The following is a 23,851-nucleotide window of genomic DNA, read 5'->3' on the forward strand; positions in this document are numbered from 1 at the left end:
TCTACCATGCTGGCTCATTCCCACCCACCATTAGCATAGAATGCCTCTCCAGGGCCATATGGACCACGATGATGAGTCATCTGTCATCCAGAATTCCTTCCTCAACCCTTCCACATTCAGTCACCTTTAGCTCACTCACAGGCACGTCCTCTGCAGAGCGCATCAGCATATGCCCTGTAACATAAGGAGTCTAAAGCTGAACGCCGGCACTAGGCATTTGTCATTCCGTACATCCAACCTTTGCCAAATGGATTGACTCCAGAGCTTTAAAGAAAAATCACACTGAAAGTGACCAGATGGGTTTGCAAGGAGAAAGCAGTGCAAACCAAATCAGTCGGGAGAGTGACGCACTTTACTAAAAACAGGCCCATGATGTAAAAGAAATAAAATTCTTTACCCTGAGAGGAAGAGTTAGCCTTGAAAGACACATGAAACATTCCATCACTGATTGACCTGTCAATTCTGCAGGACTGCATACTTCAAAAACTAATTTTGAACTTAATACCTTCCCAGAAATCCAGGACAAGCACACCAGGAAAGACAAAGAATGACAGAATTGCCTGGCTCTTGTACGTAGTCAACACTCAGTTCGAATCCCTGGACATACAGTCATTCCCTCCATCCTTACAAATGCATTCCTGAGCCTTGCCATGAGCAACCAGAGGCTCAGAGAGATCAGGTATACACCTCGGGGCCACACACTGCCAAGAAGTGCAGGGGCTGGGGTTCAGCTGAGCCTTCTGACACCAGGCCACCTCCGTGGTGACTACATTAAACCCCTCTCCAGAAAAGCTCAACACAGCTGACCCTTCTTAACATGGATTTAGGTTCACTAAAACTACACTAATTCATTTTAGAAGATTCAAGAAGCCTCACGATTGAAGAACTTAAACTAAAGAAATTGTTGTGAGGGAGTGGTAAAACGTATTAGTCACTGCAAAAAGATTTTTTAAAAAAAAGTATTGGGGGAAGTAGTGCCGTAGCTCAAGTGGTAGAGCGCTAGCCTTGAGCTGAAGAGCTGAGGGACAGCGCTCAGGCCCAGAGTTCAAGCCCCATGACCAACCAAAAAGAAAAACAGAAGTATCAGGGATCAAGGCATAGTATTGTGTATCTACAATCCTCAACTGGAGAAGATGACACAGGCGTACTATGAATTTAAAGCTATCTCCAAATATTGGGTATCCCCTTAAAAAGTATCAGGGAGTTAACTTTCTGTGATTTCAGGGCATGGTTTGGAAAATCAGCATGCCTGAAGAAGTGCCAGCCAAGAAACTGAAGAGGATGACAATGAAGACTAACTGCCTAGAGCAGCAGCACCTGACCTCCATCACAGACCTGTCAACCTCCCTTCTTGCTATTCTCCAGGGATGGGACCTCCTTGCCACACCACTGCTATAGCTTCTATTAATTCTAGGACATCTCTTAGTTACTACAGTTAGTCTAAAGAAGTGTTACTTGGCTTTTAGTTGACATCTTCCACCCTATGCCAGCCCCCAGTCTCTCCTGTAATATGTACTGAATAGTCTTTTGGAGAGTTCAATCCAATCACATTAGGATCCTTCCTAATTTTTTCCCAGTTTCACTATGTTAAATGTGAAATGTCCCCCACAAGTCCGTGGGTTAAATGCATGCTCCTCTGCCAGTGCCACTATTTTGGAAGAGTCTGTAAGCTTTAGGTCCTAGTTAGAGGAAACAGATCACTTTTTTTTTTCTTTTGTCGGTTGTGGGGCCTGAACTCTGGGCCTGAGCACTGTCCCTCAGCTCTTCAGCTCAAGGCTAGGCTCTACCACTGGAGCCAGAGGGCCACTTTTGGCTTTTTTTGCTTATGTGGTACTGAGGAATCGAACCCAGGGCTTCATGCATTCAAGGTAAGCACTCTACCAACTGAGCCATCTTCCCAGCCTGGAAAAGAACCCTTTGAAGGTTATACCTCGTCCTTAGTCCAGCCCTTCTACCTTCTCCTCCTTCTACTTCTCCTCCTCCTCTTTCCTTCCTCCTCTCCACACTCTTCCTTGTTGTTATTGTTGTTGGTCCACTCCCCCCATCTTTCTCTCCTGTCCATCATGAGGTAAGCAGCCTGTTATTCCACACATTCTCTACCACTATAACATTCAGTCTTATCATGGGCCCAGAACCAAAGGTGCTAATAAGCCCTATGGACTGAAATGTCTGAAATCATGAACCCAAATCAACACTTCCTCCCTTGTTTTTCAAAGATGATGATCAACGCAGCATGACAACTAACATACGTCATCAAAATCGTATCACCTCAAGCTTGCCCCTGCCTCCTTTTGCTTGCAAGCTGCAAAAGTGTTAGGTTAGTATAGGAAGGGTGGCCCAAGTGTAGAGAGCCTGACTAATAAATGCAAGGCCCTGAATTCAAACTCTAATACCATCAAAAATATAAGTAACTACAAAATGTCTATTATCCTGTACATAGAGACACTATGCCCTGCCCCCCCAAAAAGCACCTTCCCAACCCCTTTTTATCCACCTGAGGAGCATTCACTCATTCACTTTTTCTTTTTCTTCTCTTTTTTTTGTGCCAGTCTTAGAGCTTGAACTCAGGGGTCTAGGTGCTGTCCCTGAGCTTTTTTGCTCAAAGCTAGCACTCTACCACATGAGCCACAGTACCACTTCTGGCTTTTTTGTTCATTAACTGGAGATAAGAGTCTCATGAACTTTCCTGCCTCGCCTGGCTTTGAACCACAACCCTTAGATCTCAGCCTCCTGCGTAGCAAGGATTACAGGTGTGAGCCACAGGCACCCAGCTCCATTCATTTCTTTCATAAAGTTGATCCAACCCTCCTTCCCATCAGTAGTACAAGAGATAATTTTCTTCTTTGTGTTTTCAGAGCACCACACAAACAGGATATGTCTGAGACAAGCAGAAATGGTCAGATAAGTTGATGTTAAGCGAAATGAACCCCAAGTTAAGGACTCAAATGTTTTTTTCTTTCTTGCTATTGTGTCTAACATATTTATAATATATTTCTATGTTGCTTTGTATGTCCCTCCCCCACAGTATAACCCTTGTTTTCACTGTATTTAATATTGGTATAATTTGTGGAGGGGAAGGGAAAAAACAAATTGTTTAAATAGGGATACAGGTGGACCCATTGCACCAATGAGATGTACAAGATCTTATGTCAAAAATGAGCTATACATCTTTGGCGTGGGGGGTGAGGGGGTAAGGGGGTGGGAGGAGGTGATGGGAAGGGATAGTAAGGGGAAACAAAGGAGGCGGCAACAATGCTTCATAAGAAATGTACTCATTACCTTGCCCATGTAATTGTAACCCCTTTGTATGGTATTTTCACAATTCAAAAAAAAAAAAAGGATTCTCTTAGAGTCAGTATCTAATTTTCTGCTCCTTCTTGAGATGAAAGCCTTTCAAAAGCAGAAGTGGATTCTTGCCATTTGGGAATGATGTAGAAATCAACATCCCTGGAAGTGCATCTTCAGGCAGCAATGCAGAATGGAATCACAATATCAAAGATGGAATCACTGTATCAAAGAGCAGACCCATCACTCATCTGCTCCCAAGGGCTACCCATGTTACACTTGTCTCCTGTGTACTCCATAAAGCTGCTCAGAGTACTCTCTTCACTCCTCTCCCATGTGACAAACGATGACTCACAGCTGTAATTTATGCTGCCCCCAGTGAATGAAAGACCTCTAATCTCAGATGAATTATCTGTAGGGTGATAGTCATAAAAACCAATAGTACCGTGCAACCTGGGCCATGGTGTCCAGTCAAGGGCTCACATCTGGTTAAACTCAGAATGAACAGGCCTCACCAGGCTTGTGTCTATGTGTTAAATTGTAACGCTAACACGACAGAAGATTTAAAGGGAAAAGGTTTCTCGTCTGTAAGAAAAAAAGGAAGTAGCTAGGTGCCAGCAGCTTATACCTATACAAATTCCTCAGCTAAGGCTGAGTTCTAGAAGACTCAGCTAGGCAAATATGAGGCCTGAGCTCAAGCCCCAGTATTAACGTGACAGGAAGGGAAGGCAGGGGACGTGAGAGACAAAAACCAATTCTTCCCTGAAATCCAACTTACCACAGTTTACTCACCATCTAGCAGCCAGTGTTGGCCGCTCCTGTTCTCCAGCTCTGACATCATTAGGCGTGTGATCACATGATCTGGAACCAAAAGACCTTTCTCCAAGTACTGCTTTGCCATGTCACCAACTTCTGTTTAGAGAAAAGGAAAAAGAAACATTCAAGATGATTTCCAGAAGAACTGTAGTACACACATATATATATTATCCCACCATTCAGGAGACTGAAGTAGGATGATTATAAGCTAAAGGTCAGCCTAGACTAAAGTTTCAGGTCAGCCTGAGCTATATAACTTTTGTAAAAATGAGGCATAGCCAGGCGCCAGTGGCTCACACGAAGATAGCAGTTCAAGAAGCTGGACCAGGCAGAAAGTATCCGTGAGACTCTTATCTCCAGTTAACCACCAGAAAACCAGAATTGGAGCTGTGGCTCAAAGTTGCAGAACGCTAGCCTTGAGCAAAAAAGCTCAAGGACAGGGCCTAGGCCCTGAGTCCAAGATCCATTACCAACCAAAAAAAAATTTTTTTAAAGTACTCCAACTGGCTGGGAAGGTGGCTCAGTTGTAGTGTACTTGCCTCGCATGCATGTGTCGCTGGGTTTGATTCCTGAGCACCACATAAACAGAAAAGGATAGAAGTGGCACTGTGGCTCAAATGGTAGAGCACTCACCTTGAGCTAAAGAGCTTAGGGACAGTACCCAGGCCCAGAGTTCAAGCCCCACAACCAATAACAACAATAAAGTACTTCCGCTATATTCACCCTCATCACCTTCTCACTGACATTCACTTCCAACAGAGCTTGTCTTAGTGTATATTAATTATGCCAAGGTGTTTCACCATGGTATTCACATGTGCATAGTACATTTAATGAAAATAGTTCTTTCTATTGCTCTCTTTTTTTGGTCCCTGAGTTGGATTTCTTTTCTTTTCTTTTTTTTTTTTTTTTAGTCAGTCATAGGGTTTGAACTCTGGGCCTGGGCACTGTCCCTGAGCCTTTCAGCTCAAGGCTAGCACTGTAACACTTGGGCCACAGTGCCACTTTCAGCTTTTTCTGTTTATGTGGTGCTGAGGAATCGAACCCAGGGCTTCATGCATGCGAGGCAAGCACTCTACCACTAAGCCACATTCCCAACCGATATAATACATTTCAGTATTATCCACCATTCCATCTTTCTCTTTACAGACTTGTTTCCCTAGTCCTTTCAAATATTCCCATAGTTACAGTCAAATTCTGTGTGTGTGTGTGTGTGTGTGTGTGTGTGTGTGTGTGTGTGTGTGTGTGTGTGTGTGTTTAAAGTTTAGATTCTGTAAAAGGTTGAAAACATTCACTATTTGGTTTTTGGACCCTTGGCGTATCTCATTCAACATGATGATCTCCAGTTCCAAAAAACATGACTTCATTTCTCTTTGTAACTGAGTAATCATCACTGGTATTTGTATGCCATAAGAACACACTATTTCTTTGCATGAGTTTCAATGGGAATACATAATACCCCCAATGACCCTGTTGAAAAAGCAGCTCAGCATTCTTTAATGGACTGACAAGTTCATAAAAAGACAGGAATTTTTATTTCAAAACAAACAAAAAAATTCAGTGAAAAACTGCTTCTATCTTAACTTAAAATAACAATGTCTTATACATAGAAACTGCCGTGAGCGCCGCAGAACAAGTTTAAGTCTGCACTATTTCTCAGAACTGCATATTTTCAGCAATGAAGCCCTCAGCTCTCCAGTGAGCTGATAATAAAACATTAAGCACCACAGTCTCACAAGCCAGTTAAGTTCTCAAGGAAACTCAACACAGAGTTATAGAACTAGGGGAGGAAGAGGAGCTCAAGAATCATTTCAAAATCATATCAGCAGATATTTGGGATCGGCCTTCTTCTACAGGCTCAGTCTACATTCCTATCCCCAAAGGAAGGCACTGTACACAGGTTGTGAGGAGCTCTGGATCACTCAATTTCCACCACTGGACAAGGATCCCAAAACACAGGCTCAAGATGGGTGCACATGCCTGTAAACCCAGCGCTAAAGAGGATTAGGTAGCAAGATCTTCCTCTTTGAGGTCACCCTAGGCCACACAGCAAGATCTGACATTTAAAAAAAAAAAAGCAACAACAAACACCAGTGCCAAGAAAAACCCAACAGGCCCACACAAAGTATTAGTAGATATGTAATGTGACATAGGCTCCACCTTACTGATAGATAAGGAAGCATCATTTACTGAAATTGCTGCATCTAAGAGCAGCAGTAACAACCATTCACTGAGTATATACTACACCCCAGCCATTACTCCCTAGGTACTTTAAGTGTTCTTCCATTCATTTAATTTTCCCCAAGAGCCTCATACTTTCAGATGTGACCTGATATTGCTGACAGCTTTGTGCAGACATAATCAACGTGCCAAATTCTCATTTTCTCAGTGTTGTATAGCTATCACCAGTCTGTATACCAGAAAGACTCTGTACCCATTAGCAGTCATTACCCATCCCTTTCCCCACCAAGCACTGCCCTCCTTCAGCATTACTAATCTCCATGCTGTCTTGGTTTATTGTGGACATTTCCTATAAATGGAATCATACAATATGTATGTGATCTTTTGTTTTTGGCTTATTTTACCTCACATAATATTTCCAAAGTTCATTCATACTGAATTACTACCCCTATTTCAATCCTTTTAATGGCTGAATAATATTACACTATATATATATATATATATATATATATGCATGCTATACCACAGTTTATACATATATTAGTTGATGGACATTTGGGTTATTTCTCATTTTTCCTCTGGAGCAGCTGGAGTTCAAATCCAGGGCCTATCTCTAGACAAGCACTCTGCCACCAAGCTCCAGCTCTGTTTACACTGTCTATTATGCTAACATTCCAGTAGATGTTCACTTATAAGCTGCTATGTGAACCCCAGTTCCCTCAGGCAAATGCTGTATGGTGTATACCTTCTAAAGCTAATCAATCAATGGTTTTGTCCTGTCTTACACTGCAATGATCAGGTCGACGCAAGAGATCTGGACTGTCTTCCCTATCCAAGTGTAAAGTAGACACAAACCACCCTCATTTCCTAAGGCAAGCAATCATGCAAACTTTGCACTGTTTTCTAGGACTTTCATATCATATATGTATGTTACTTCACTTTCCGCTTCCACAAACTAGAATGGCTTGATGAGGGGGAAAAAAATGAGTTATACCAAAGGTCTATATATAACTATCATCTGACACTCTGAAACTACTATAAGGAAAACTATGGAAGAATCAGGCACAGGTAATTACTTTCCAAAGGACTTCAATTGCTCATAAAACAAAAGCAATAGACTGCATCAAACTGAAATGGCTAATGTGTGGCAAAAGAAACAATTACAGAACCAAAATCCAGAATCAGCAGCCAAAGGCAGCTCATCCTTGCCTTTGAAGGAACTCATTACAACAGCAAACACCATGTCACAAAGCAGAGGCCCATTCTGAAAACTGGCTCTTCATCTGCGCTCACCAGTTGACATGAAAGAGAAGGCAGGATCATCAAAAGCCAATGCTAGCATGTTTTGATAAAATACATACTTGATCCAGTTCAAGCTACATTCTTAAAAAAAAAAAAAAAAGAATGCAAATACATTCCAGATGTGAGCCACCAGCATTTGACTTTCTTTTGTTTTTATGTTGGCCTAGAACTCTACGTAACCCAGGCTAGCTTCAAATTCGCAATTCTTCACCTCAGCCTCCTTTGTGCTAGCATTATACACATGTACTACCTAGCAAAACTTAACATTTTAAGACAACATAAAACTTAAGATAATCTATTAAGTGTCCCAGCCTTGAAAATTCCAGCTTCCATAAAGTGCTCAGAAAAAAAAAAAGCAGAAGTGGCATGGTGGTTCAAGTGGTAGAGCACTCGCCTAGAGTACAAAGGGGCTCAGGGACAACACCCACGTCCTGAGTTCATGCCCCAGGACAGGTCAAAAAAAAAACTTCCTTGTAAGTTACTAAAATGGGCAATAAGTAGGTGACTCCTGCTTAGAAAAAGCAAGAGAGCAAACACACACACACATACACTCACACACACGTAGCACAAGTAGCATGAAATTCATTCTACCATCACCCTAATTACACAGGGCAGTTTATACACTGCATAGAATGTTCCAAATAGAAACATATGCAGAAGGATCCATGACTTCTGTGGGAAAGAAGGGGTGAGGGTGGGGGTAGGGCATGGTATATTATCCACTAACAGGAGCCTAAGAACCAGAGCCTATGGGATATGGGTCATTTGGGGGCTTAAATTCTCTCAGAAACACTCGTTCAGTTGTTATCTATTCAGTATTTCTTTTATGCCAGAAACTCAACCAACGTAGTATGAAGACTGTATCAGAGCTTTGAGCCTGAACACTGGGATTCGGTGTTAATCTACCATAAACTATCAATAGAAAAAAAAATTCATGAAAAATCTTTACATCAGACAAAAATAATAATAAAGTCAAAATTATTACAAGTGATAGAGAAGCCAACCAACTCCCATGTAAATATCTTATGAAACAGAAATAGGTTACTGATCACAACTACACACAAAGGTGGTCAAATATTGAATCTGCTACCAAATTCACCTTTGACCACCACAGAGTTGTCCCTACAATGCAGGCAGGAGTTACAGCCATCCAGCCAGGCTCACTTAGCCTCCTGACAAAGGAATCTCCACCAGCCTCTGAAGCTATGAAGTGGCCTTCTGCCCCCTAAGAGAGGACCTTAGATTTTTCTCATCACAAACCATGCAATCTCCATTTAAAATAACCTAGTGCAAGATTTGTTTTAAGAAAAATGATGAGTAAGAAGTCAAGATAGTTGATTTGGGTCAGGTAAAATACAGTAGCAAGAAAGTCTCACTAGACACTGATGGCTCACAACTGTAATCCTAGGTAATCAGGAAGCTGAGATCTGCGAATCAAGGTTTGAAGCCAGCCTGAGCAGAAAATTCCATGAGATTCTTATCTCTAATTCATCAGCAAAATGCTGGAGGTCTGGCTCAAGTGGTAGAGAGTCAGCCTGGAATGGAAAACATCCAGTAAGAACACAAGACCCTGCGTTCAAGCCCCAACACCAGCACCAAAAAAAAAAAAAAAAGTATTTTAGAATCAATGGATATTTGTAATTTCAATTATAAATTCAAAGGCAAATGAGACCTTGATTTTATTTGTCTGTTTGTCCTATCTCTCTCTGTCATATACTTTTGCCAAAAACCCAGAAAGTGACAATGTAAGGACAAGAATGACAAGTGTGTTTTGTAGAATAGACTAAAAAATTAAAATTAAAAACCCACTGTCCCTCACATCTTCACCATCCTCATTATCATTCTGCCTCTGATATAAAGCTCAAACCAATTTCTCCCTAAGGTTAGGCTTCAAAAGGTAGAACTAAATGTAGTACCTTCATTCGAACGCTCCCTTTACCCAAGAACCAGGGTGACAGTACCAGCCTGCAGCCAGTGCAGTGCTTAAAGCTGGCCCTTCTGATTGTGCCATACTCCTGCTGCCACATCCCACTGAGATGTGGATCCTGTCTCAATAGCATAGCTTCTCTCTCAGCCCACAGAGTCTAATCTCCCTCCTCTCCTTGTCTGGGGCCTCTTTTCCCTCCAGCTTCCCCCCCCCCCACTTGTCACCAGCCCTTTATTCTCCATGTTGTCTCTTCCATCACACAAGAGGAAATTGTGTCTGTCTTAGATACCGTGGTCTCTGGTATATAAGGAACAAACAGGGTCTGAAAAAAAGCAGGTGTTCACACTGGGTATGGTGACACACTCCTTAATCTGAGCAATGAGAAAGAGGAGAACTACAAGTTCAAGACCAGTCTGGGCTATATAGCATAGAAATTTGTAGGCCAGCCTGAGCTACCTATGGAAACATTGTCTCTTGAAAATTCAGATACCCAACATGCATTTAAAGATTGATCATTGCTTCCTTCTAACTTCATTTACTCCCTCAGAGGATCAGGGATAATGGATCTTTTACAACTAAAGCTATAAATTCATGACAAAACCACAGAACCTATGTGTAAACTACTAACCTATATTATAGTTTCAAATTGTGGAGATGGGTGTGGTGGCTCACACCTATAATCTTAGCTACTTAGAAGGATAACACCTAGAGGATCACAGTTCTAAGCCAGGTAGAGCTAAAACTTTTTAAGACTACAATCTCAATAGAAAAAGCTGGACATGGCAGGCAACTCTCACCAGTAAAGGGAATCATAAACAGGAGGATCAAGGTCTCGGCTAGCCCACACAAAAAATGAGATCCCATCTCAAAACTAACCAGGGGAAAAGAAGGACTGGAAACATGGCTCAAGTGAAAGAGTACCTGCCTAGCAAGCCAAGAAGCCCTGAGTTCAAACCCCAGTACTTAGGTTTAAATTGGGACTTTTTCCATCCAGGACTTGTACCTTCTGTTCTGTTGCAAAGAGATATTTAAACAATTACAAACCTGGTGACAAAGAGATATTTAAACAATTACAAACCTGGTGACACATGCCTGTAATCCCAACACTTGGGAGGCAGGGGTATGCGGACTGACTAGGTACATAGTAAGTTTCAAGCCAGCCAGGCATAAACAGTGAGACACTCAACTCAAAAAATTAAAAAATAATTTGCTTGAATGCCGTGATGACAAGTAAAATCCATGGGCCTTCCTATTGCAGCTCAGTCATTCATTCAAAAATATTTACTGAGCTACAACTCTGCACCAGGCTGAGCAAGTTTCCTGGGGATCATGGAAACTATGAATGTGCATCAGAAGTTCTCGCTTATTTCTGGTAGTTCAGTCAGGCACCACACAGTAGACACCCTGGTCTGCTTTCAAAACAGTCAACTTGTAAAAAACACCTTCCCATCTTTTATAGGCACCACCCAAACAAAAATAACAAGGGCTTAATTCTGTTTTCTTGCCTAAAGTATCTGCCTGTTTATATGAAAGTCTAAAGCAGAGAAAAAATTAGTTTGATATTGAGGGATCCGTATGTATGAAAAAATGTAATTGCCACAAGGTTCAAGCTAGAGGGAAGGGGTGAAGTAAGAACATTTGAGGGTTTCATAAGTATTATCAATAATTCTTAGGCCAGGTGGTGATGAGTGTCACCATCCTTTAGAACACAAGGGCGTACATATGCACAAATACACATATGCATAACCTCTTTTTATTCTCATCAAGTGATGGCAAATTGGATGCAGAAGACAGAGCCAGAATGCTCACGAGCAGCAAATTCCCAAGATGCCTGGCGAAGTCACAGAAACAGAAAACTTCAATGTTCTTTGCACTGCTCAAGTTAGAAAATGCTGAGAGACAGACCCTGGAAAGAGGCCCATTTCCTCACACTCTGCAAGTTCTGGAAGCATCTAGCTGACTGTGGGGGCCTTGGGGAGGGGAGAAGGTAAGTTTAAGAAAAAGTCTACTCACCTTATTAATCATCCTTCTCCAAACACTATTTTTGCGTGTGTGCGTATATGCCTGGAGTCTAAACTCAGGGCCTGAGAGATGTTCCTGAGCATTTCCCCAGAAGGGTGATGCTATACCACTTGAACCACAGCTCTACTCCCAGCTTTTTAGTGATTAACTGGAGATGAATCTCATAGGCTTTCCCAACCAGGCTGGCTTTAAACTGAGATCCTCAGCTCTCAACTTCCTGAGTAGCTAGGTTTACAAACATGAACCACTAATGCCCAAATCCAACTATTAATATATACATGCATACTACCCACACACGTGCGCACATGCACGTGTGTGCGTGCGCGCGCGCACACACACACACACACACACACACACACACACGATATTTGATCAACAATGAATTATAACTCTGTGATACTGAAAACCAAGTTCTTCACCACCTCACCTCCTAGAATATTTTGGCACTGAGGTTGCTACTTGGAAAAATATGTTTCCAAAAAATAATAATAATTCTATAAATTATTTACCCTTGGTATCACTTTAAGAAATCCTTTCTAATAAGAACATTTTAAAAAATTATCTTGGTTAAAAAAATAGATGTCAAAGTCCTTTAAAGGTAGAAATTATGGAAGAAGCTCCTAAATTTAGGACATCTTGGCACTTAACCTAAATGAGTCATCTCAGACACCCAGGATACAGCTTTCAGTCAGTCTTGCTCAAAGCCAAACTGCCTTCCCCTTCATACCAAAAAAATTAGTTTTAACTCACTCCCTAATGAAGACATTTCTCACTTGATGTACTGGTCAATAACATAGAGTTCAGAGCCAGGCTTTCTGGGTTCAAATCCCAGTACTACCACTTAAAGGCCACTGTTTAAAACACACAGAGTGTGTTTTTGCCTTAATCAAGGTTGTGTCTCAAGTTTCTTGTCTATAAAAATAAGAATGATACTATTTAGGATTGTATATGATTATTATGTATTAAGGACTTTGGAGTGGTACCTCCATACACATTTTGTGCAAGGACATGGAGATAATAAGAATTTGTTCCTGAGTATCAAGGTTTGTTCTGGACAATGTATATATATGGGTCAGTGGTGGCAATTTCTCAATTTTTTAGAAGAGGAAACTGAAACACAGAAAAGTTAATAAGCAACTCAGTAAGTGGCAAAGTGCCCAAAGTAACTCAGTAAGTAACAAGTGCTGGGCACTGCACTGGTAACTCATGCCTGTAGTCCTGGCTACTTAGGAGGTTGAGATCTGGATGATCCCAGTTTGAAGGCAACCCAGGCAGAACAGTCTACCAGACCCCAACTCCAAAAAGACCCCAAAAACATCAAAAAGCCAGGCTGGGAACATGGCTCAAGTGGTAGGAACACCAGTTTAGCAAGCAAGTCACGGAAGCACAAGCTATAAGTTCAAACCCTCATAATGTCAAACAAAGGGAGGGAGAGAGGGAAGAAAGGGAAGAAAGAGAAGAAAGGGAAGGAGGGAAGAAAGGGAAGGAGGGAAGGAGGGAAGGAAGGGAAGGAGGGAAGAAAGGGAAGGAGGGAAGGAGGGAAGGAGGGAAGGAAGGAAGGAAGGAAGGAAGGAAGGAAGGAAGGAAGGAAGGAAGGAAGGAAGGAAGGAAGGAAGGAAGGAAGGAAAGACGGAAGGATGGACAGGTTGGGACTAGAACTCAAGCAGTGTCCGTGCACAAGTCCGTCCTATCCACACATTTCTAAAAGATGCTCATTCCCCCAGGCAGACTCAGCTAGCAGCAAGAACATAGCTTGGTAGACAAAACCTCGGCTGGTCCACAAGTCCCACTTACCCTTCACCTACAAGTCTTCATGCAGGTAGCATCTTATCACCACCTGCAGTAGTCCTTGTTGAGCAGGGTTGTTTATGACCCTCCATGTCACATTATAAATCACCCTGAGGCCAGAGACAATTTTCACAATCAATAAAAACAGCTTGCCAGGTGTAGTAGTACAAGTCTGTAACCCTAGCTACTTGGGTGGCTGGAGTAGGACAATCTCAAGTTTGAAACTGGGGGTGTAATTCAGTGTGTGAGAGTTTGCCTAGCATGTAGGGCTCTGGGTTTGCTTTCTAGTAGAGCCTCCTCCATAACCCCCGAAAAGCCACTCAACTTGAGATGACTTAAACTTTAAGCTCCATCCTACCATCCAGAAAACCCTCAGGTTATTAAATAAAACTTTTCTTGCCACACCCTGTACTATAACTATTGTATGGTTCCACAATTGATAGTCATGATTTGAAGGCAATTAAAATTCAGAAAAGCCTTCTCTTTCAGAGTAAGAATCAAGCATTATGCACAGCAGTGTCTTAAGTGCTATTTTATAATCTAATTCTTTTGGCAAGCCTTGAATAACTGGGGAAAATGGATTACTGAATTGAGCCAAATATCTATCACCTTGTTGACTATCCAAAAGGCCACTGAACACTTGTTGTCAGTGGTCCTCACAGAGACTGCTTTGGTCTATTCACAAGGATGTGAGCCCTCATTTCCACAGGTTGTACCTCAACTCTGACCTCTTAGCAAGAAAGGATCACCAGCTACAAGTACCTGCTTGCTCTTCCTGGAGCTACCTGTCATTCTTAAACACCCACAAATGTGCCTGAGTCGACTCTTAAGGATTTGATTATGACTCCCTCAATACCCTCTCGTTGCCAGGTAAGTTTAGCCTATAATATTTGGCTCATGTGGTGGTGGGAGAAGGATTATTGACACTTAACCAAAGAAAGTTATTTAGTTGATTATCCCCTAAACTCTTCAAGCATTATCCAGATTTATGTCTTGTGCAATTGTTTATCCAATAGGTCAAAACTAGGTTGAGGGTAAAAGCAACCTTTTCCATTGTATATTTGAACTCAAATTTATACTAAACCCAAGTGTGCATCTCTTTGTCACAAACTGGAGGGTTAAACACAAAAGAAATGTGTAATTTATGCATCTTTCAAGGGCAATCACTTTTTAAAATTATGTTTTAAAACTACCTCTAAGTCGTTTCACAAAGGGGTTTCAAGTCAACATATCAGTTTATGAGTACAATAACTCCTTAAATATCAGATGGCTCTGTAATGTGGTAAATAGTAAAGCTAACACAAGGAATTCCCACTAAGTTTAGAATCTGGAGGACTCTAGGCACATGATCCTACTTCTAACTCCGCCCACAGGACAGACTTCATTTACCAGGGCCTAGGGTTTCCATGTCTGCGTAAGAGAGTTGGGCCCTGCTACTTGTTACCTTCCAGGTAGTAATTTCAGTTCGGTGGACCTGGCTCTGAGGCTTTGTGCAAAGGAAGAGTCTGGACTGACCTCCAATGTGCCTCAAACCACACCAGCTTTCTTTCATCCAGATGTTCTTCTGAGGGTCTTCAAAGGCTAAGGAGAGCCAGGCATCCTAGTTACACAGGAGACTGAGAGCTGAGGATCTGAGTTCAGTTCAAAGCCAGCCCAGGCAGAAAAGTCTGTGAGACTCTTTATCTTCAATTAAACACATACAAAAAAAGACAGAAGTGGAGCTGTGGCTCAAGTGGCAAAGCTCCAGCCTTGAGCAAAAAGCCCAGGAAGAGCATGAGGTCCTGAGTTCAAGCTCTAGTACCAACACACATACCAAAAAAAAAAGGTCAAGAAGAGCCCCCCCTTCTCCACGCCTCCCCACCGCCCCCCACCCCCCCACCACGCCACACCCGCACCAACTGTACTTTCACAGGCAGCCAGGTCAGGACCGGAACTCAGGCCTGAATCACCTGCTGCTATCTGTCAGTGTTCTTCCTACCACGCTTTGCCTAGAGGAGTATGAGTCTGTCCTTAGCTAGGCCTCCCTCCCCTCTCCTCTGTGGTCAGACTCATTCAACTTTAACTCTGTACTCTGAGTCCAGAAATGTGCTGGCAGTGGGTATGTTCCCATAATAGCTAAGAGACAACAGCCATGACTTTAGATTGGGAAGGAATTAGAATGATCAAGAAAAATGGTTAACTCCAATATCTAACCGGAATCCAGAAGATTCTTTACTTCCCATCTACTAGCAGATCAATTATTTCATCCACCACGTTGATTTAAAGGATAATGTAGTGGCCTCATTTTAAGACTAAATAAATCATGAAAGGAAAAGATTTTGGCGTTTCAGAAGCCAAAAACACTCAAAGTCCTATGTCAGGAGTATTTTCTTGGCCCAGGAAAGGAACATGTGCACTCAGAAGCACTCTGTGAACATCTGGCGTTGTGCCACCGGCTGCCTCACACCACGCAGCGGAGGAGAAAAGAGCAGAAGGCAATGCAGGCATGCCGGCAGCAGACATTGGCCCAGGGAACAAACAAGAAAAAGGCAAGTAATCTGGAAGCTTTGCCAACACTCAAAGAAGAACTTGAGATGCAGAGAATTTAACCATCTGAATTTTCAGGCGCAGGCCTACAAATCTGCCTCAGTAGCCACAGCACTGATCCTCTCAGCCCAGAGGAAGAACACTGCACTTCTAATCTCCTGGGCGCTCTAGATTTTTCTCTGCAAAACACACACACACACACACACACACACACACACACACACACCTCCCTATAACCTGATCACAGACCACTGACAAGCTCCATTCAGAGAAGAGGGAGGAATTTCACTTTTAAAGCAATGCAGAGTCATCTTTTGCCACTGCAAAAGACCCAGAGACTATGTATGCCTGGTACCTCGGGAGCAGGCGGCCTCCCTAGCAGGCTCTTGGCTGAAGACCAGCACAAGGAGCTGCTGTTGTCCTGTCCTCCAGAGCCATCTGCTCAGACAGGATGGGTTGCTGTTTCTACCCAGGGCTGGTACTTCCCTCTTTTCTCCCCTCCACCCCCCACCCCCCGCCCCCTTCAACATTCTGGCAAAGCTCTGATGGAGAACATGGCTAGAATACCGAAAACGTGCCCTTATTGCCAGCATCCCAATAAAGGGCCAAGTGCTCATAGTGACACACTATCCACATTGGGCAGGGCTTCTTCAGCTGCCAGGGGCCCAGATGGTACCTACCATGCATGGGCCAAACTGCAGCCCTCCTTCAGCACTTGGCAAGAACATGGTATTTCTTAACAATAACAAGGCACCTGTCACTCAACACTCAAGGACAGAACCAGTGGTCATGCAAACCATCCTTAATCAAAACTAAAAACGTGTTTCCTAAATATATCTTTACCTTACATATTTGTATATATAATTTCAAGGTAAAGCTATTTCTACTATGATTCACATTCAGGGTAGAGGTGTGGTAGTACTTGGAAGACTGGAGCAGGAAAATCATGAATTTGAGGCCAGTTTGGGCTATATGGTAAGACCCAGTGTCAAAAAAAAAAATTGTCAGGCTCTGGTGGCTCACACCTGTAATCCTAGCTACTGAGGAGACTGAGATCTGAGGATAGATCATGGTTCAAGCCAGCCCAGGCAGGAAAGTCCAAGAGACTCTTAGCTCCAATTAATCACCAGAAAACAAGAAGTGGAGCTGATTCAAGGTGGTATAGCACTAGCCTTGAGCAAAAGAGCTCCAGGACATTGCCCAGGCCCTGAGTGCAAGCCCCATGACTGACAAAAAAAATTAATTAAGTAAATGCATTGTTTCATTTAATATTTTTCCTCTAGGATGGGGAGCTCTCTTTATATCCCAGGCAGGCTTAGGAATATGTAGCTAGGCTATCCTCAAACTGTGACCCTCCTGCTTTAACTGCCTGAGTGCTAGCATTACAGTGCCTAGGTTCCACCAATCTTTTCAAAACAAAGAAGTGCAAAAGAAAAAAAGACAGAATAAAATGTAGCAAGCTATAAAATAATAAACCCTGACGCTTGAATATCTATCCTAGCTAAAAGGAAATTAAATCTCTATCATGCTACTTTCTTGGAGACAGAATAGATTCAGGGACAAAAGCGTCATCTAAATTTTTAGTCAAGGTAAAGAAAACTAAAATGTCACAGCTTTTGCCTTGCTTTGTTCTAGGCCCTCTGTTCAGAGACAACAATGAATGAGCTTTTGGATCAGAAAAGACAGGGCTAGGGTTTACTTGGGGGATCAGGGTAGAGAAGAAATTGTTCTGGATAAGAGTAATGGGTGGAGGAGGGCTGAACGCTGAATAGGGTAAGAGAACAATGTGTCCAGAAGCAAGACCAAGAAGGCCACACATTGAACTCTAAGAAATGGCCAGAGGGTGCACAGGTAAAAGCTGCTAGCACAGCGGTATCCAGTATGTCATGTCCAGGTGTTGCTCATGAGAGACTCTAATCCCCATCAGCACAAACCTTCAGTATAACCACTTCATTATTAGAGATCTTTTGGGAAAGGAAGAAAAAGGACAGCATGCCACATAGGATGGAGCCATACAAAAAGGATGATCATGACAAGGGAAGTCTGAGAAACCCAATGAATTCCAGGAAAGCATAACATGTAAGAAGAGATGACAAGGTCAACTACAAGGCCCTGGTTGTAGAGAGTGGTCTACTGGCCACTTAAAGAAGGAAAGCTGCAACTTTCTAAATGGAAGGGCACTGTCTGTTACCGGCATCGCCAACAGGATCACCCCCACTATAAGGACCTCGATCCCCACACAACACAGCTACTGTATCATGCATCATATAACACCATGTGCACTGCAATGACTCAACACACAACCAGGACCTGTGGTGTGACTGGAGTAGCTTTTGAAAACTCCAGTCCAGTTTGGCCCAGAAACAGTAGTAAGGATGACAAGAAAAAAAAAAAAAAAAAAAACATTAGATTTCCCCTAGCAATTCTCCAAGTCTTCATTCACTAACTAAAGGAGAGCTGATCCCTGGAAGTATTACACTCTGCTGGATTGCTGGTTGAGTAGAACTATCTAATCTCAGTTGTTTTTATTCCGGTAGCTTCCTAGATGTCATAGGTTATTTCCCCAGAAATCAAACAGCCTATAGGAGACCAGGCTCCTGACGTCAACCCCTAAATTTATTCTGTATCCAAGTCCCGCTGCTTCTTCAAATGTAATTCCAAACAGCACATTCATGAACTTGGATGCTCCACCAGAGAGACTAATTTTAGTAACTTCAAAATTTTCACACTTACTCCACCAGCCAATGGAAGGAGGAAAACAAAGTAGGCTCACAGTTCAGAGCTGCCCAACCTATTGTTGGTATAGAGAATCTGATACAATCAAGACATAAACTTACCCTCCTTTTTGACTTATAAACCAGAAGACATCTGGGTTCTAGTTTAAAGTCACTCTACTTGAAGTGCATAGTTAGGTTGCTCTACTCTGCAACTGAAAAAAAAAAAAAAACATCTCAAGGCAAAGTAAAACCTAGTCAACTCAGATGATAACTTCTCTGATGATTATTACTCTAATCTACCATGCATATTTCAGGCACAGCAACATCCAACCTACATGATCTTTTAAAAGCAACCACCTCCGATTTTTATGCAAACAATTTAAAAACTAAAGAAGGAAAGGCAAGACAATGAGCTCCACTGCCAACCAGATGACACCCTAGTAGAAGGCTGCCTTGCCAGTCCTAGACAGCTGCTTTGCCTTCCCCAACGCTTGACTCTGCAGTGTTTTTTGCTGTTGTTGTTTTTCTTTGGCCTTTCAGAGACCACAATGATGAAACTGATTTAAGACATAACTAAAGGAGAAAGTGAGGAGGAAAAGGATGGCAGGGGAAATATAAAGGAGGGTGTAACAATGTTCGATAGGAAATGGACTCATTACCTTGCTCATGTAACTGTAACCCCTCTGTACAGTATCTTTACAATAAAAAAATATATATTAAAAAAAAGACATAACTAAAGGCAGTGGTAGAATGGCTCAAGCCAATAGCCCTGTCACGTGGGAGGCAGAGATTACAGGATCATGGTTAGGAGGCCAGCCCCATCCTAAAAGTTCTTGAGATCCAGCTGGTTGCTTGCGACTCAGGCCTGTAATCTAGCTTCTTAGGAGGCTGAGATCTGCCTCCAGCCAGTTCAAAGCCAGCCTGGGATAAGGGGGGCGGGGGGTGGCAGAGGGAATCCTCAAGACTCTTTCTTTCCAATTAGCCACCAAAAAGCCAGAAGAGGAACTGTGGATCAAGGGGTAGACCACTAGCCTTAAAGAAAAAAAAAAAAGCTCAGGGACATCACTCAGGCCCTTAGTTCAAGCCCCAGGACTAGCAAAAAATAAAAATAAATAGGGGCTGGGAAGGTGGCTCAGTGGTAGAGCTTGCTTTGCATGCATGAGGCCCTGGGTTCAATTCCTCAGCACCACATAAGCAAAAAAAAAAAAAAAAAAAAAAAGGCAGAAGTGGTGCTGTGGCTCAAGTGGTAGAATGCTAGCCTTGAGCTGAAGAGCTGAGGGACAGTTCCCAGGCCCAGAGTTCAGGCCCCACGACCGGACCCCCCCCAAAAAAAATAAATAAATAAATTCATATTTTACCTCAATCAATGGCTAAGCATGGTAGTACACATCTGCCATCTCACAGGGAGGAAGAACAAGCAGGGCTGCAGCCCTGCCCAGCCCAGCCTGGGCATAGAGACCCTACCTAGAAAATAACCATTGCAAAAAAGAACTGGCGGCGGCAAAGTAGCAGGGTATAAAATTAACCCTCAAAAATCAATGGCTTTTCTATATGCCAGCAATAAGAAAACTGTGGCTGAAATTAGGAAAGCAACTCCATTTGTAATAACCCCACAAAAAAATAAAATACCTAGGAATTAACTTAACCAAAGAAGTGAAGGACCTCTATGATGAAAACTTTAAAAACCTGAAAAAGGAAATCAAAGCAGAAGTTAGAAAGTGGCAAAACCTCCCATGCTCCTGGATTGGAAGGATCAACATTGTGAACATGGCAATACTTCCCAAGGCTATCTACAAATTCAATGTGATACCTATCAATATTCCAACCTCATTCTTCAAGGAAATAGAAGAGGCAATCCAAAAATTCATATGGAACAATAAAAGACCCCGAATAGCAAAAATGATCCTTAACAGAAAGAACAGTGCTGGAGGAATATCAATACCAAATTTCAAACTCTACTACAAATCCATAGTAATCAAAACAGCTTGGTTCTGGCACAGGAACAGACCTCAGGACCAATGGAATAGAATTGAAAACCCAGAAATGAACCTAAAGACCTATAGCCATCTAATCTTCGATAAGGGCACTAAAAAAAAAAAATAGAATGGAAGAAAGACAGCCTCTTCAGTAAATGGTGCTGGCAAAATTGGTTAACTACTTGTAGAAAACTAAAGTTAGATCCTTATATATCACCCTGCACCAGAATCAACTCCAAATGGATCAAAGACCTTGGAGTCAAAGCAGACACTCTGAAAACATTACAGGATAGAATAGGAGAAACCCTAGGTCTCCTTGGCATAGGCCCAAATTTTCTTAATAGAGACCCAGAAACACAACAACTCAAAGAAAGGTTGGACAAAGGGGATTGCATAAAATTGCAGAGCTTCTGCATGGCAAAGGACATAGCTAGCAAGATCAATAGAAAGCCCAGGAATTGGGAGAAGATTTTCACTAGCCATACAACGGACAAGGGTCTCATATCTAAAATATACCTGGAACTCAAAAAATTAAATCCCCCAACAACAAATCTTCAAAGAAACAACTGCCCAATAAAAAAGTGGGCTAAAGACTTAAAGAGAAACTTCTCTGAATAGGAAAGAAGGATGGCCAATAAACACATGAAGAAATGCTCAACCTCTCTAGCCATAAAAGAAATGCAAATCAAAACAACATTGAGATACCACCTCACCCCAGTTAGAATAGCTATAATCGAGAACTCTAATAACAACAGATGCTAGAGGAGATGTGGACAGAAGGGAACCTTACTGCATTGTGGGTGGGAGTGTAAACTTGTTCAACCACTTTGGAAAGCAGCATGGAGGTTCCGCAAAAGACTCCACATAGAGCTCCCCTATGACCCAGCAATCCCACTTTTGGGCATTTACCCAAATGATCACAAACAAGACAACACTAAAACTACCAGCACAACTATATTTACTGCAGCATTATTTACCATAGCTAAGATATGGAACCAACCCAGATGCCCCTTAGTAGATGAATGGATCAAGAAAATGTGGTATATATACAGAATGGAATTCTATGCCTCCATCAGAAAGAATGACATTGCCCCATTTGTTAGGAAATGGAAATACTTGGAAGAAATTATATTAAGCAAGTGAAGTAAGCCAGGCCCAAAGAAACACAGGTCCCATGGTTTCCCTTATTTGCAATAACTAGTATATGTCTGAATCAAGCAGAAAAGGTCAGATAAGTTGATGTTAGGGAAATGAACCCTAAGATAAGTATTCAAATGTTTTTTTTCTCTCATGTGATTGTTTCTAACATATTTATAAGATGATTTCTTTGTTGCTTTGTATGTCCCTCCCCCACGGTAGAACCCCTGCTTTCACTGTATTTGATGTTGGTATAATTTGTGGAGGGGAAGGGAAAAAAACAAATGATTTAAATGGGGATACAGGTGGACCCATTGCAAAAATGAGATGTACAAGTTGTTATGTCAAAAAACAAACTTTACAACTTTGGTGGGGGGGATGGGAAGGGATGGGAAGGGGAAACAAAGGAGGAGGCAACAATGCTTGATAAGAAATGTACTCATTATCTTGCCCCTGTAATTGTAACCCCTCTGTACGGTATTTTCACACACACACACAAAAAAAAGAACTGGCGGCATAGCTCATGTGGTAGAGTGTCTACCTAGAAAGCACAAGGCCAAGTTCACTCTCCAGAACCACTGAGAGAGAGAGAACTAAAGGCAAATAGAAACAGAACTAGAATTGCAGAAAGGTTCTATCATCATGTTATCTTCTAGAAACACCGTTTGCCAGTCCCAGTGCGTTCCTGTCTGCTGTCACAAAATCTTGGCCCACTCATCATCAGCAACACCACCAAGGGCTCAGCCTCCATCTGTGGCTGTCTTTCACAAGCCCAGCCATGGAGGAGTTGGAGCGGTATTTCAGTCTGCCTGGTTTGGCTACGCTCCTCTCCACATCAGCCAACATACTTTTTTGTTTTTTGGTTTTTTAATTCTCTGGAGTTTGTGCGCCAACAGTGTCTGGAACATGATATTCAAAGCACCTCTCTCTAGTGGAAGACGAGGAAGAATGACATCCTCAAGCCTCCTAAAGCTGACTGTGAGTTATGAGATCTGGGTTTATACTCAAAAATCACCTAACAGAAATCTAAGCTGGGGGCAGGGGAGTGGAGTCCTAGGAAAGCTTGAGAAATTCATTTCTGTTAATTAAAAACTCCATCACAGCATTGCATACCAACAATAAATTTCAACAGTGTTTTTAAATACTTATTTAGTATTTTAGATGCTTATTTAAATAGTTATTTTAAAATCAAAATAAAGGCAAAAAAATCCACAATGAAAAACGACAAAGTTTCAAAATTTGTCCTCTCTTACCTCAACCTAATTCAAATTCTTTATCTCTTGGTCTGGTCTTTATTTAAAATGTTGGCTTTTTAAATTTTGTTTTAAAAAGATTTATCTCCCTATATAGCCCATACTGGCATCAGTCTCCTAATTACAGGTGCACGCTATCACACCTTGCTTAAATATTTGACATTTAGAATCTAGTGCTGTGATTTCCACTAGCTAGGCTAAAGGGCTAAGACAAGGATCTCTTGAGTCCAGGAGTTCAGGTTCAATGAACTAAGCTAATCTAATGTCCACACAAAGTATCAATAGTGGGCTCAGGCCTGTGAATAGCTACTGCAGTTTAAAAAATAATAATATTATTAAATTTTAAAAATTAAATTAAAAGATAATAAATCTGGGTGCCAGTGGCTCACACCTATAATCCTAGCTACTCAGGAGGCTGAGATCTGAGGATCGTGGTTCAAAGCCAGCCTGGGCAGGAAAAGTCCATGATACTCTTATCTTCAATTAACCACCAAAAGAGCTGGAAGTGTCACTATGGCTCAAGTGGTACAGTGCTAGCCTTGAGCAAAGGAAGCTCAGTGCTCAAGCCCCAAGACTGGCACCAAAATAATAATAAAAGTCATTAAATTTTGTTTCATTAAACTACAACTTATCTTAATTGCTGAGATTTTGTCTTTTCCCCTGAAATTTTTCCAAGTAGGGCAGTGCTTTACTATCTTCCCTATGGCATATTAAAATTCACTTGTTAACATTCACAGGAAGGAGACTGCTCTACCATCAGTCTCCTCTGTAAGTAAACATGAAAAGATTAACTACCTTGTCTAAGAGGTCATAGATTGAGGGTGGCCAAGTTAGCCTGCAAATCAAGCCATCTGACTTCCAATCCCACATATTAAAACAAAAAAAAAAATACTACTGCTGGGAGCTTTGCATCACTAAAAGAGC

General features: G+C 42.0%; 1 protein-coding gene across 2 annotated transcripts in view; it reads right to left on the reverse strand.

The window, feature by feature from the left end:
- The window catches only part of Ak4 (adenylate kinase 4), a 67,737-nt gene that overhangs the window by 24,196 nt on the left and 19,690 nt on the right, over positions 1 to 23,851 (reverse strand). The window contains exon 2 of one of the 2 annotated variants that reach the window (XM_042684331.1): positions 4,078 to 4,197. In XM_042684331.1, the coding sequence (XP_042540265.1) occupies positions 4,078 to 4,197 (120 nt within the window). The remainder of the gene's footprint in view (positions 1 to 4,077; positions 4,198 to 23,851) is intronic. The other variant, XM_042684324.1, reaches the window with a different exon arrangement.

Source organism: Dipodomys spectabilis, unplaced genomic scaffold (assembly GCF_019054845.1).
Source record: "Dipodomys spectabilis isolate Male_0828 unplaced genomic scaffold, ASM1905484v1 ptg000002l, whole genome shotgun sequence".
NCBI classification, from domain to species: Eukaryota; Metazoa; Chordata; class Mammalia; order Rodentia; family Heteromyidae; genus Dipodomys; species Dipodomys spectabilis.